Raw genomic sequence first — 15,924 nt, forward strand, 5'->3', positions numbered from 1 at the left:
AATGTTAACGCCGTAAAGGCTACAAATAATAATGACTACGAAAAAGTACTACTAATGAAAGCCAGAAAAGTTGTGGCACTTCCCTGCGCCTCTGCTGGGTCTGGAGATGGGCACAGCAAAGTCATACAAGCAGGCTGGATGAAACAAGCATTTATCCACAACCCATATACACAATGGGGAAGATTTATTAAGACTGGAGTATCCTACGTTAGTCTTAACAAACATCCTAACTGGTGCAAGGAAAGAGAGAGGCTGCGGCCTCTTCATATATCAGTCAGACCTCCCAGGGCCAGATGGAAATCTCCGCCACTTAGGCATAGAGGGAATGATGAATCCCCCCCACTGCACTGTATAATCTGACACTGTGACGGTTCACTCTACCATAAATTTTGCCCGAATAGTTCCATTATTTTTATTTTGTGATATATAAAAGTTTATTTTATCCAATATGATGGATCTACCCAACCAGAAAACACATGAGGAGCCGCTTCACGTTGTGTGAGAGAATTCAGCAAGCATATGCTCTATCCAGATTAGATTTGGTACTAGTGCTAAACAGTGACACTTCATATTGGGTATTTGGAAGAGCACACAGGAGAGAGGGATCTTGTAGCAAAGATCAGAACAGGGTTCTCTTTATGGTGCAGGGTTCTGCCACCCTGACTAGAAGGTTTAGGCTCTATTTTCCCTCCCTATATGTCCTTTAGCCCACATATCCTTAATCCTTGGGTCAACAATGTGGTTTCCCAAAAGTGAGAAAAGTCTTGCACAAGTTTTCACTAAACAATCACAAAAGGGGATAGGATCTCCCATGGCTTAATATTTAGATCAGATCAGACACTGTAAAGATGCAGCAGATTTATCACAGTGACTGATGGTGGGTGAATTTTATCTAACTTTACATCACCCTTTTGGGTTGGCTTATTCTGCACCAAAATTTTAGTGCATCATAAGCCATGCCCCATTAATGTGGGAAAAGAGCCCCCTTCAAGAAACTGGGGCTGAGCTGTACCTCATTAATCTGATATTGATGATATATGCTAAGGATAGGCCATTGATATTTAACTCTTGGAAACCCCTATGAGGCTACATGCACATGAACCTTAGCCTGCACAGGTCTGTGAGCAATAGAAAGATAGTACTGACAACTATTTTTAAAACTGGCTGGGGTTGGTGAAAATGGGAAAAAAAAAATAAAAAAAAATCATACCATTCCACGGTGCTCCGATACCTCCCAGTGCGGTCCAGTCCCCTCGGTCCATTGTTATGTTCCAGCGGAAGTCCCTGCCACACGTGACTGCTGAGACCAATCAGCAGCCTTAGTAAAGGTCATGTGACGTCACTACTTGTGATGTCCTGGGGTCTCTTCCTGAGGCTGCTTCAGCGGAAGGGGTCCGGGACGTCACAGCCAGTGAGCACTTTGACTTCGACAAGACACAGGAGCAGCAGGACATGACTGCATTGGGAGGACATTGCAGCATTGTGTACAGGTATTATTTGTTCTTATTTAGTTTTTTTCACCTCCCGAACCTATTTAAGATATTAAAAAAATTGCCTGGACAACCCCTTTAACTTAAAACTTGTTTACCTCTAACGGCAAGACATGAAGATTCTATGCAGGGCAGTCAGGTTTTTTTCCTTGCTCCCCCAAACCACAGAATGACCTATCCTTAGCATTTTAAGGACTTTTGTGGTATTTTTCCCATAATGACTTCAATATGGAAACATTCTGTAATCTGGGCTTTCTGGGGTGGTCGTTCAGTTGCGGTTTTCCATGGGCTGCTTTTCAAGAAGAAATCTGCTACTTGAAAAGGCTGTAAAACCTATTAATGTGGTTTATATACTGTACGGTTTATGTACTACTGGTGCGGCCCAGCGACTGCACCGCTACTGCCAAGTATGAATGACCGCCAAACAGGTGTATATTACAGAAATCTTTGCAATGCCGACATGCATATCCACTGGGCTCATCAGCCTGAGAGGCCCTGGCGGCAGAGCCATCTCCAGGGCGGTGTAATGCACATTGACATCAGAGTTAAATCAATCTAATTACAGATCATTCGGCAGAAATGAACTGCAAAATAATGCAGCTGTGCAGAGACGGCCACACAGCTGAGATATGTCATGGCGCGGAGAGCTGGGAGGACTGACGTTGGCACATGAGGCTCTGATGTAAAATGAGGACAAATGGGATGCTGCACTACAGAAAATCCAGATTAACAGAAGCTGATTCAATATCTCAAAATAGATAAATGGGGTGTAGAGCCCTAAAAATTATAGCATTAGCTATGGAGATAGGATTACAATTTATGGCGCTGCAATCAAATGTTAAGAGGGTATAAAAAAAGTGCAAAGAAAATAAATGTATTAAAAGAGTTTTTCATACTGATGGCCTATCACAGGATCTGATCTGTAGAGGTCCGACACCTGAACACAGGGCATTGGATAGGATCTGCCCAAGCCTTTCATTGAATGAATACTGGAGCTTTTCCAATGTATATGTCCAAGGGAAGAGAATAACGCAGTGTGACGGTAGCCTTATATCATAATATGAGAGAGGATGAGAGAGGAAAAAGAGGCCAAAATTTACACTGCATGTTTTTACGCCTGATATGTAAGTCTTAGAATAGAATAAAGCAGAAACACATTGCAGCCTGCTGCCACTTACTTGTAATACTCAGCTGAAGCATCAAACTTGCCAAGGAATATATGAGCGTTGCCCAGATTGCTGTACGCCCTTCGCTCAGCAGCTTTATCTCCAAACTCCTTAGCAATGGACAATCTCTGGTAAAAGGAGACAAGGTTTAGTCTGCGCACTGATGCAAAAAGCCACATGAAACAGACTGAACTACTGGAATCAATATGGACCCTTCTTGCCTACTATATGTGCAAAGACGTAAATAAAATGAAGGCATCGTACAAGTGTCAAGGGGAAGATTTATCATTAAGAGATGAAATATATTAACTGCTGAATGCACATCTTTAAAGGGGTCCTGCTGTTATAGACACGTATCCCATATTCACAGGATAGGGAGTAAGTGTCAGATTACTGGGGGTCAGTCCGACCACCATCAGTCAGGAGAATGGTGAATCCAAAGCCTCCTTGTAAATGGAGTGCCAGTGCGCTTATGTGACCAGCACTCCATTCACTGCTATGGGACTGCAATCTTCAGCAGCCGCCAAAGTTCCATAGCAGTGAATGGAGCACCAGCCACGCAAATGCACAGGTTCTCCATTCACACTTTAGGTCCCCTGTTCTCTTGAACACTAGGGAAGCTGGTGGCTTCACCTCCCGCAGTCTGACACTTATTTCCTATACTGTGCTGTATGACCAATCACTGGTTGGCTGTGAAGATTATTCCTATATCTTGAGAGCAGACCAAGTGACATAGATTAGCAGAGGCCTGGTAAACATTGGCGTGAGATTCTTTGGCACCTATCAGAGATTTATGGTGGGAAATCATACCGACTTATACCTCTGATGTACACTGATGACAAAGTAAATAAACACACTAGGTTCACACTGGCGTTCGGCAGTCCGTTCTGTGGTTTCCGTCTTCTGCATGCAGAAGACTGAAACCTGTCAGACCGGGTCCGGCCGTGAGTGCTGGTGGGCATTTTATGCTCTCCGCTGTGAAAGTTTTTTTTAAACTGGACACAGAGTACTGCATGTCCGACTCTGTGTCCAATTTTTTTAAAAAATGGATTCGCGGCGGAGAGCATAAAATGCTCACCGCCGCTCACGGCCGGACATCTTTCAAACCCATCTTTCAAACCCAACCTCTGTTTTGTGCAGGAAACGGAAACCTGCAAAACGGAGACCGGGCGCAGATGTGAACGAGCCCTGAATTATAATATATATAACTACAAAGTAGAATTTTATTTAGACATATTTTACAGGTAGGCATATTGAGATATAGTGCAGAAGATCATATACTGTGGTTACTTACTTCTTTATGAAAAGCAATGGCCTCATTAAAGTTGCCTAAGAGGTAGTGTGTGTTACCAAGATTTCCGTACGCTCGGCCCTGAGCAGCCCTGTCACCAAGCTCTTTTACCAGAGCTAAATTTCTCCTGGAAAACAGAAAGGCGAGAAAGTGTTGGTCTCACTGAATATTGCAGATGCCAAATCATTTAAGAGATCTGGTTTTGGGTCTGAATTAAGTTAATGGGTTAGGTCTGGGGTCAGATACATTTTTGGCAATTGCGGTCTGAAGAATTTTAGGTGCCAGTTCTAGGTTCTGAATTAATTTTAAGGATCTGGTCTGGGATCCAACTTAAATTTTAGGGGTCTGATTTGGAGATCTGATAAATTTTCAAGGTTTGGGTCTATGACATTAATTGATTTTAGCAGTCAGTTCATAGGACTAACATAACTAGGGGTTTGGTCTGGAGTCTGAATGAGTTGAGGGGTTTGGGGTCTGGCTGCTGACCCAGGTAATGTACCGAACCTGAAACTAGTTGAGTACCCCGGCACTATACAAATGTATGCTGATAGATCACAAACACAGATTGTTGAGGATTGGTTATCTTTTTAGTCCTGTAATTTCTGAAATTTGCAACCTAAACTGGCATCCATTTGATCATATAGCATATACTGTTCATCAGGTCATATACAGGTGCAACAGTACAATCATAAGATTTACTACTTACTCATAATAGTCCGTGGCCTTCAGCAGGGTCTCCTTGACTTCCTCAGACAGGTCTCCTGGGATCTGAGGCATGTTCCATGACAATTGCTTTCCCTTAGCATGGTAAACATTGCCAGCATTGTAAAGTGCCCGAGCCTCACCCACCTGTGGTTATGGGAAAAAGCATAATTTATATTCCACTCTATTATTATGTGTATATTATGCATATACTCAGAATACTTGTGTATCTCTCGCCTCAGGGACCGCTGGGAAATGCCCAATTTGGGCACAGATAAACCAAATTTGCCATGATTGTTACTGCTGAGATTAAAAATTTTGTGCATTGACAACCTCTAGGTTAACACAACACAGCAGATATATCTGTAATTCTAATATCAGTGGTCTGTGTCATATGCTCTTCCCATCTTTAGCAGATCAGCCAGTGTTGTGGCTTCCATTATAAACATTAGCTATGAATACAGCCTTAGATCAATAAGTTACAGAGTATACATACAGCAAAGAGCAAGCTAAAAATATCCAGCTATATGCTGTACCTTGTCTCCTTGCTCCCGTGATATGTCCAGATGCCTCTGACAGCAAGCGATGGCTTCATCATACTGACCAAGAATCTTTAGTGTGTTCCCTAGATTGCCGCTGGCTTTTGCTTCTCCAATGCGATCTCCAATGGACCTAGAAGTCAAAAAATAAAGACTGAGTTATATCGGGAAACCCGCAATAATTGACAGGCATACCGTGTGTAATCCAATAAGCCAATGATGATGTCCAAGAAATGCTATTATTCTCCAGGCTAGTCATACTAAAAGCATCTGAAAGAAAGTGATGGATTAATAAAGGTGGCCATAGACATTAGAGCAGGACCAGCCAACCACCTAATGAATATTTGATTGTCGTACAACATACAGTCAGTCTATGTCAGAGGAAAAGATGGTTCTGTATTTTGCTGGTTCCACATACTCAATGTAGAGGATGATGGTTCTAGTGAAAGGGTCCCAATCCAGTATGCAAAAGATCAATGTACACACAAGATGATTTGAGTGGAAATCAGTAAATTATGCTTGTTTATTTCTAGAATTTGCACAAGGTGAGTAGAATCAAGTAGATATATGCACCACAATGCCATAACATATAATTTTCAGTAATAACATGTAGAATCAGGGATTTGTTTCATGAAACGTTTCGTTCGGATAGTTGAACTTCCTCAGGCTTGAATCCATTGGTGCTTCAGTTGTAGGTATATGAAGTGTTGGTGGTATCCCTGATTCTACATGTTAGGGCAATGTGGTGCATATGACTACTTGATTCCACTTACCTAGTGAAAATCAATTAATAAACACGCATAATTTACTCATTTCCACTCAAACCATCTTGTGTGTGTCGTGATCTTTTGCACAAGGGAAAAAATGGATGCAGCATGTTGAATTTCAACATGGCCGGTCATTTTTTCTCAAGGGTGGTAAACTGTTGCTAGTGGTATGTGGCAGCAGCTCATACCCCTCTCCCCATTCAGATCACATGAATGCTTGGCCAAACCTAATTCAATGCATTAATACATTCCAATTATGATATTAATAGTATATAGGACAATACCTTCATGCAGGTTACAGCAAGTACAAAAATGGCAAACACACACATATTTCAATATAATCTACCGTAGTATAGTACAATGTAAAACAATATAATAACTCTATACTATATATTTTCACCTTGCAAGTGTAAGGTCATGCTTATGATATTTGAGGGCCTTGGAGTATTCCTTCAGATAGAAATATGCATTGCCCAGCTGACTGTAGATGGCACTAAGTGTCTTCAGATCCTCAGTTCCAACCTGGACAGCAGCTTCAAAGAAAGCAGCACCAGCTTTAAAATCCCCGGCTTTGCAAAGTCGTTCCCCCTCGAGTGCTAGCTCCAGACAGGAGGCCTCCATCCTGCAACACACACAGATATACTGCTGAGTAAAGTCTACCATTAGAGGTCAAAGATACAAAGATATAGAAGTTTAATGGGATACATTTCAGAAAAAAGTTACATATCTTCAGCCTAACACAATACCCTTTTATGATATGTCTTAGATACAGGCAAGAAGATCACATACACAAGACTCATCTCGGACCACCACACATTTCCTATTCTGCCTCACAGTGCCCTCCAAATACTAGCTTGTCTATTTTTGTTCTTTATCCCGTCTAAGTTATTCCTTTGAAAAGCCTTGACAGAGAGGGATGCCCATTCCAGCTTCATGTCTCAATACTTTTTTTTTTATAGGGATCTCAGCTTCTTATGCACAGTTCTTGTATTATCTCCATGGCTAAACAGCGACAAGAGTCGCACAAGAAGTGATGCAGCCTATTACGCCTGTACACACAGTACATGGCCTTTGAGAACCATGCTGCATAAACATATTATGGCACTTTATATGCACAGGCAGATGCTCTTGTTTCCAGCTCCTTTTGGCAATTGTCTAAACTATATAACCTGTAATACAATTAGGTACGGTTGCAACATCATGCATTGTCACATGGTTAATGTTGTATACAAGTCAAATGTCAGCAGGGGCGTAGTTATGGGGGGTGTGGTGGTGGCAGGTGCTAACCGATATTTGACCCCGAGGGGGCCCAATGCCTCATAATTAGAGATGAGCGAGTAGTGAAATATTCGATATTCGTTTCGAGTAGCCCCTCAATATTCGACCAAATATCGAATCCCATTATAGTCTATGGGGAAAAAATGCTCGTTTCAAGGGAAACCCAAATTCGACTGAGGAGAGTCACCAAGTCCACAATGACACCCCAGGAAATGATGCCAACTAATGATGAGTGAGTACTATTCAAAACGGCCAATAGAACCTCTATGAAAGTGGATAAATACTTGGAAACCTTCTTTCCTCTACATTAATATGGACAGAAACACAAATTTAAACCTAAAGAAATATTAGCATGCCCTCATCACAATCCCTGACTTGACAACTGCGTTAAGCAGGGTGCAGGCTACAACGCAGACCAGGCCCGAGCACCACGAACAGGTGTTACAAGGACTAGCAGATAATGCTTCCAGCTGCTTTTCCACCAGCCAGTCAGCCACTACCTCCAGTCGTGTTCATGCCCAAGAGTCTGCCCCTCCTTCCTCCCAACATGCCCAATCTTCCCAGCAGAGTCAGCCCACCCTTGCCCCCTCCTAGAAGCTGTTTTTGGGTCCTTTTCCACTCTTAGACTCTGTTCAACCACTTCACAAATCCAAGGAGCTAACAGACGAATTTCTCTGTCCTGATGCCCAAACACTGGAGCATCCACCATCTCCTGAGGATTTTGTGGTTGTGGACCCGCAACAAACGTTTCTCGGCCTCAGTCATGATGACGAGACACAGTTGCCATCAGGGCAGGCTGTGGTTATGTGCGGTTTGCAGTAAGAGGAGAAATTGGAAGAGGAAGTGGTGGACGACGAGGCCACCGACCCAACCTGGACAGGGGTGAAGTCTAGTGGGGAAAGCAGCGTAGATGTGGAGGCAAGCGCAGCACAAAAAAGGTGGCTAGAGGCAGAGGCATGTCCAGAGGCACAGGACAGCTGCTTCACAGAAGCCATGCCAGAGCCAGAAAGGCCCAAGATGTTCCCTGTACTAGCCACTCGCCCAAAAGTCACCCATTGAGGCCACATCCCTCGATGGTGTGTAGATTTTGCAACGTATGCGTGGAGGACAAACTGAGTACATTTTGCACACTGTGCAACTCAAAACTAAATAGGGGCTCTGAGAAAAGTAACCTGACCACCTCATCCATGCGCCGTCATTTGTAAGGCAAGCACTGGGCTCAGTGGGAGAGAGCAAACGCAGGACAATCGTCGTACGCCGTTGCAGACACTGTTTCTTCCACTGTTTCCAGTGCTGGTGCTGCAGTCCAGACCACCAGCCAGGACACCTCCACATCTGCCTCTGTCACTTTGGGGAGTTCACCTTCATCTGCCCCTTTTGTCTGCACCATCTTCCCAGCAACTCCCCATCTCCCAGGCGTTTCATTGCAGGCAGAAGTACAGCACAACCCACCCACATGCCCAAGCCTTCAACAGCCTCATCTTAAAACTGCTGGCCCAGGAGATGTTGGCATTTATGCTAGTGGAGACTCAGGCCTTCCGTGACCTGATGGCAGCTGCGGCACCTCGCTATGCTGCCCCTAGCCGTCACTACTTCTCTTGGTGTGCCGTCCCCGCCTTGTGCCAGTACGTGTCCCATAACATCAGTTGGGCCCTGAGTTCTGCGCTTTGCTCTAAAGTCCACTTGACCACCGACGCATGGACAAGCGCATTCGGTCAGGGTCGCTGCTTCTCTATAATGACAGGCTGGGTGAATGTAGTGGAGGCTGGGTCCGGCTCGCAAACTGGGGTGACCTATCTCCTCTCCTAGCCCAAAATTCATGCCAGGGTTTCTCAGAAAGCCTACTCCTCCGCTGCAACATCGACCCCAACTGCGAGCTGTAAATGCTGCAGCAGTGGTGTGGGGAGACGTCAACAGGTCCTGCTGAAGCTCAGCTTGGCCGACAGAAAACACACTGCCTCCGAGGTGAGGGATACCATCCTAGATGAAACAGCAATGTCTTTCTCGCCGATGCACCTGGGCCCAGGCATGGTCGTGTGTGATAATGGCTGGAACCTGGTAGCAACTCTGGACGTTGCCAGACTCAAACACGGTCCACACATGGCCCAAGTTTTCACCTTGTTGGTGCAAAGGTTTTTGTAAATCTACCTCAATGTGCCTGATATACTAGGGAAAGTGCGGCCATTTCCGTAAGCCTAAAGTAGCCGCTGCTAGCCAGAAAACATTCAGGGCACACTCTTGTCATCTTCTCACCGTTGGATGACGGAGGAAGAGGAGGAGGATGCCATTGCTTCAGCGCGGATGGTGTGAAGGGGAGTTGAAAGTGGAGGAAATGGAGAGTGACCCTTCTGGTGGGGGCAGCGAAGTCATGCCAAGTAACACTCTGGCACACATAGCTGACTTCATGTTGGGCTACTTTTCCAGAGACAAAGGCATTGTTCACATCACGGATAGCAACCAATACTCAATTTTTGCACTCCTCGACCCTCGGTATAAAAGTAACATCTTGTCTTTCGTTCTGGTAGGGGAGAGGAACAATCGCATAAATGACTGCCACAAGCACCTGGTGCAGAATATGACGGAAATGTTTCCATCAACCCTCGCTGGCGGCAGAAAGGAGAATTCCTCCAAGAGGCTAACAACTGCCATCCGGTCCACAGCAACCAGGGGAACACTCTCCAAGGTGCAGGACACGTTAATGTCCCCCCGCCCCCCCGGCCAAACTATCGCCACTGAGGGGCCTAGTGTCACCAGGAGGGAAAAGTATAGGCGCATGTTGCGTGAGTACTTGGCCAACCACAGCCCTGTCCTCTCCGATCCCTCTGCGCCTTACACGTATTGGGTGTAGAAGTTGGACCTGTGGCCCTTGGGGTGAGTGGAGGCTTCCCCCAGCTGAGGTTTAGTTGAGTTTGGCGAGAGGGGGCAAGTACGCCCCCCCAGTTAGCCTTTTTGGTGGCATAGAGTGTACACAATGAACACCAACTGTCACTTTCTGAGCCACTCTTCTACTTGTAACTGCATGATAGAACCTGTGTGTCTATGCTTTCTTTTGAGTTATAGATAGATTGGGGCACCTGCATTTTAAGTTTATGCCCCATTCTGTTCCTTCAGCCCACAAGCAGAGATCTTTTTTGTGTGCCCCTTTGTGCCAATTCAGCCCTGCCACCCCCCGTAGTAATTCTTTGACCCCTATCTTGGAGTTGTGACTTGCTCCAGCAGCGTTTTCAGTGTCAGCCCCATTCTGTTGCTTCAGCCCAGGTATATACTGTATACCAGTGGTACGGAATTTTAGCCCTAAAAAGTGGTTTTGGGAAATTTCTGCAGGATGAGCCTATAAGCTGATGGTGTTTATATACTCATCAAGCAGTGTTTCTGTTTTCAGAATATTTCCTGCCTAGCAGAAGCTAAAATCTATCTCTGACCCTCAACATGATGTCTCTCCCTATCTATCCAAGCCGCAAATAGACACGAACATGGCTGCCACTATTCTTATAGATCTGAAGTCACCTGATTTCACCAGCCAATGACCTTTTCCTTTTTTTTCTGATGACTACGTTTTCCTCTTTCCTGTCCCACCTCCCCTGCAGTTATTGGTGCAAAAAAGCGCCAGGGAAGGTGGTAGGGGTTACGATTTTTTACTGCGTTTACCGCGTGGTATTCGTTCGAAATTTGAATATGTCAAATAGCCTGATATTCGATCGAATACCTACTCCATCGAACGGTATTCGCTCATCTCTACTCATAATATATAATGCTATTCTAAATCGCACAAAGTAGGTAGGGACTCCATTACAAATTCTGCACTGGGACCCAGGAGTTTCAAGTTACGCCTCTGAAGGTAAGGCCCTGTTCACACCTGCGTTACTCATTTCTATTGCTCTGCTCAGCCAAAGGAGCAGAATGATGAAAATGATGACAGTGCTGAAACGAAGTCAAAGATTTGGTTGCTAAAATATCCACTAACTCTTCAGACATTTGGCCTCTGGAGATGGCTTTGGCAAATTCTGAGTTTCACTGTCAGATCTGAACACAAATGGCACCAGTCAGACCCTACTGACTATAATGAGGTCCGTCAGGGTTCCAGCAGACAAAATAGCACAGCATGCTGCATTATTTTATCTTATATTATTGAAGGAAACTGAGATAGAGGCTCCCGCGCAGATGTGAACACAGCTTTAAACCTTGCATGCAATACTTGTGGCGTGACCTCATGTTAGATCTGTCACACTCTGGTCACCATGTTTCCCCAGCCTAAAGAGTCACTATCCCCATGACACTCTTCAGATATATAAACAGACCTTTATTCTAAAAAAATGACTTGGACATAGAAAACATAAATCACTGTGGCCTAAAAATAAAGCTGAAAGAAAACAATCCCATAAGGCTAACAAACTCCCATGTTGGGGAAGTCACGTCTGTTTTAAGACTTGGAAATGATTCTCCAGAAAATCCAATACAAAATCATTATATCAAAAGCAATAAAGAAGACGACTATAACCTGAATATAGACAGAGCTGTTTTATTACCAAAGGAGAGACGCATGAGTATTGGAAACAGGAATGTGTCAGGTGTAGAATGGAATGAAAAATGGAAAAAGCAGAGACGAGTCAGTGGGGCTCGCCAACCAGTCCTCGCGTCATGTCAGACGTTCCTTCAATAACAATTATTTATGAAACTTGGCCTTGATAAAACGTCTTTAATGCCCCACCAAGAATAAAATAAATAATAGTAATGGATCTGATGTACACAGTAACCTCACATCTAATGCTCTGGACAGTAGTGGATCTGATGTACACAGTAATCTCACATCTAATGCTCTGGACAGTAGTGGAGCCGATGTACACAGTAACCTCACATCTAATGCTCTGGACAGCAATGGATCCGATGTACACAGTAACATCACATCTAATGCTCTGGACAGTAGTGGAGCCGATGTACACAGTAACCTCACATCTAATGCTCTGGACAGCAATGGATCCGATGTACACAGTAACATCACATCTAATGCTCTGGACAGTAGTGGAGCCGATGTACACAGTAACCTCACATCTAATGCTCTGGACAGTAGTGGAGCCAACATACACAGTAACCTCATATCTAATGCTCTGGATAGCAATGGATCCGATGTACACAGAAACCTCACATCTAATACTCTGGACAGTAGTGGAGCCGATGTACACAGTAACCTCACATCTAATACTCTGGACGTAGTGGAGCCGATGTACACAGTAACCTCACATCTAATACTCTGGACAGTAGTGGAGCCGATGTACACAGTAACCTCACATCTAATACTATGGACAGTAGTGGAGCCGATGTACACAGTAACCTCACATCTAATACTCTGGACGTAGTGGAGCCGATGTACACAGTAACCTCACATCTAATACTCTGGACAGTAGTGGAGCCGATATTCTCAGTAACCTCACATCTAATACTCTGGACAGTAGTGGAGCCGATGTACACAGTAACCTCACATCTAATACTCTGGACAGTAGTGGAGCCGATGTACACAGTAACCTCACATCTAATACTCTGGACAGTAGTGGAGCTGATGTACACAGTAACCTCACATCTAATACTCTGGACAGTAGTGGAGCCAACATACACAGTAACCTCACATCTAATGCTCTGGACAGCAATGGATCCGATGTACACAGTAACATCACATCTAATGCTCTGGACAGTAGTGGAGCCGATGTACACAGTAACCTCACATCTAATGCTCTGGACAGTAGTGGAGCCAACATACACAGTAACCTCACATCTAATGCTCTGGACAGCAATGGATCCGATGTACACAGTAACCTCACATCTAATACTCTGCACAGTAGTGGAGCTGATGTACACAGTAACCTCACATCTAATACTCTGGACAGTAGTGGAGCCGATGTACACAGTAACCTCACATCTAATACTCTGGACAGTAGTGGAGCCGATGTACACAGTAACCTCACATCTAATGCTCTGGACAGTAGTGGAGCCAACATACACAGTAACCTCACATCTAATGCTCTGGATAGCAATGGTTCCGATGTACACAGTAACCTCACATCTAATACTCTGGACAGTAGTGGAGCCGATGTACACAGTAACCTCACATCTAATACTCTGGACAGTAGTGGAGCCGATGTACACAGTAACCTCACATCTAATACTCTGGACAGTAGTGGAGCCAACATACACAGTAACCTCACATCTAATGCTCTGGATAGCAATGGATTCGATGTACACAGTAACCTCCCATCTAATACTCTGGACAGCAATGGATCTGATGTACACAGTAATCTCACATCTAATACTCTGGACAGTAGTGGAGCCAATGTACACAGTAACCTCACATCTAATACTCTGGATAGCAATGGATCCGATGTACACAGTAACCTCACATCTAATACTCTGGACAGCAATGGATCTGATGTACACAGTAATCTCACATCTAATACTCTGGACAGCAATGGATCTGACGTACACAGTAACCTCACATCTAATACTCTGGATAGCAATGGATCCGATGTACACAGTAATCTCACATCTAATACTCTGGACAGTAGTGGAGCTGATGTACACAGTAACCTCAAAAAGTTGCCTAAAAAAACTGCTGAAAAAAGTGCAACAGAAAATGTTGGACCATTTCATTGGAGGTATACTTTGGGTACTATTCCTGATGTACACATCTGACGGAAAGCTCAGACATGACATGTACAGAGCATTACATGGGCATGTTCACACTATCGCTAGGAATGTTCGTCATAGGATGCAAGCAGCAAACACTAGCATTAGTAAAGTGATGGATGGATGTGGAATGGACCCCCTCCATCCGTGTATGTTCACGTTGATTATAACATAAAAAAAAAAAATTACAGACACTTGTAATGGAAAGAAAAATCTTGCATGACAACTTTGTCTTACGTCAAAAAAGTCAAAAATATATGACAGGAGAAAGCTTCCCTCCGGTTCTTCACATGGGAGTGTATGCAGATGGACACCAGATGGAGGGGCCTTTGTCTACATCAGTCACATACTATCCTTTGTTCTCATCCTATGACAGATGACAGCAATGGACATTAATAACGGTTGTGAACCCACCCTACCATGGAATGGTGTCTGAGCAGATCTGTAACACCATGTTATCCACTACCAAGCAAAAAGCAAATCTCCTATACAGTACATCCATGATACATGCAAAGCACATGAGAACTCAGGTCAATGAGCTACAAATCCAGCCAAGTAATATGTACAGTGCTGTCTGTAGTCTAGGCCTGATAGGTTAATAACACAGAGAAGTCTTCTAGTATAAGAAAGCTCCAATATAAAGAGATTTTTCCTCCTCCTTAGCTAATGTGTTAATGTACTGTCACTAATAACAAAAGCCAGACCCTGTGACCGAGCACATAGGACGCCTGAGACTCTGTTCCAAGGCTCATTAATAACCCACTTTCCTGAGATCAGGGACATCAGGAGACTGGAGAAGACAATGTTCTATAAGGTGCATTATTATTGTAACTGCTGATCCAGAGGACAAAGCTGTAAACTCTTATCTGTTCTGCCCGCATGAGACTATACATAGGTCAAAGCTGAATTTCCATAAATCTGCATGGATTTATTACATTCCAGGGAGCTGGCCGGCCACCAACAGGACTATGAAATAACCCGATTACACTTGGCATTGAAAGTCCTTCAGTAACTGGATGCCAGGACATAGAGCCAAACATCAACACAATGCAGGGCACATCTGGATTCAGTAGGTAATGTACCATATTAGGTAATGTACCAAGTGTCCTCTTTGGTCCAGCCTACAAGAACATTTAGGGGAAAAGTGAAGGTCTGAAGAATAATCTCAATAAAATAGCACAACCATAATATGTTAAAATAACAAGTGCCAGCAAATATTTGTCACTGCACACAGTGGCACCATAGTGCCCCACTTCAAAAAGCTCCAGAAAATGCCCCTACACTAACAGTGCCAACAAGCTACTCCCACCAACCGTGCCAACAAAATGCCCCTACACAAAGAGTGTCAGCAAACTACCCCCCACAAACAATGAGAGAAGAATCCCCTCCAGAAACAGTCAGCAGAGTGCCCCACCAAACAATGCAAAGTGTAAGAAGTGTCACCCCCAAAGACAGTGCCAGCAAAGAGCCACAAAAAAACAATGTTAAAGAGTACCCCCCAACAATGTCAGTAGTGAGCCCCCCCCCAACAATGCCAGCAGAATGTCCCCACCAAGTAGTTCAAGTAGAGTGTTCCCTCAATGATTCCCACAAACAATGCCAGGAAAGACCCCCCACCAGCAATGCACCCCCTTCAAACATAGCACCAGCAGAGTGCCCCTTAAACAGTGCCAGGAGAGTGTCCCAACACACAGTACCAGTAGGGAGTGCTCCAAAATGTTAGCAGAGAACCTCACAAACAATGTGAGCAAAACACTCCCACAAAAACAGTGCCAGCCACTGCCCATCATATACAGAGCCAGCAGAGTGGATTTCCTTAATTGAAGACCCCCTAGACTTAGACCATGTAGAGTGGGTTATGAATAACCAATGTTGGCAGAGAACCCCAGCCCCCTCGCATACAGCACTTGCAGAGTACAGACGTACAATATAATGAAATTCTGTCTGTTAGCAACAGTCACCAGGGAGAAGACACTACATATATATTTATACAGCTGCCATGTATTCATTTACTGT

The 15,924-nt window shown here is 44.3% G+C and overlaps 1 protein-coding gene across 2 annotated transcripts in view; it reads right to left on the reverse strand.

The window, feature by feature from the left end:
* GPSM1 (G protein signaling modulator 1) overlaps nucleotides 1-15,924 on the reverse strand; it is a 205,243-nt gene that overhangs the window by 122,495 nt on the left and 66,824 nt on the right. For both annotated transcript variants that reach the window (XM_075259524.1, XM_075259523.1), the window contains exons 2-6: nucleotides 6,356-6,577; nucleotides 5,186-5,321; nucleotides 4,654-4,796; nucleotides 3,951-4,074; nucleotides 2,669-2,784 (exon numbers count right to left, since the gene is read on the reverse strand). In XM_075259524.1, the coding sequence (XP_075115625.1) occupies nucleotides 2,669-2,784; nucleotides 3,951-4,074; nucleotides 4,654-4,796; nucleotides 5,186-5,321; nucleotides 6,356-6,577 (741 nt within the window). The remainder of the gene's footprint in view (nucleotides 1-2,668; nucleotides 2,785-3,950; nucleotides 4,075-4,653; nucleotides 4,797-5,185; nucleotides 5,322-6,355; nucleotides 6,578-15,924) is intronic.

This window comes from Leptodactylus fuscus, chromosome 11, assembly GCF_031893055.1.
Source record: "Leptodactylus fuscus isolate aLepFus1 chromosome 11, aLepFus1.hap2, whole genome shotgun sequence".
Classification (NCBI taxonomy): Eukaryota; Metazoa; Chordata; class Amphibia; order Anura; family Leptodactylidae; genus Leptodactylus; species Leptodactylus fuscus.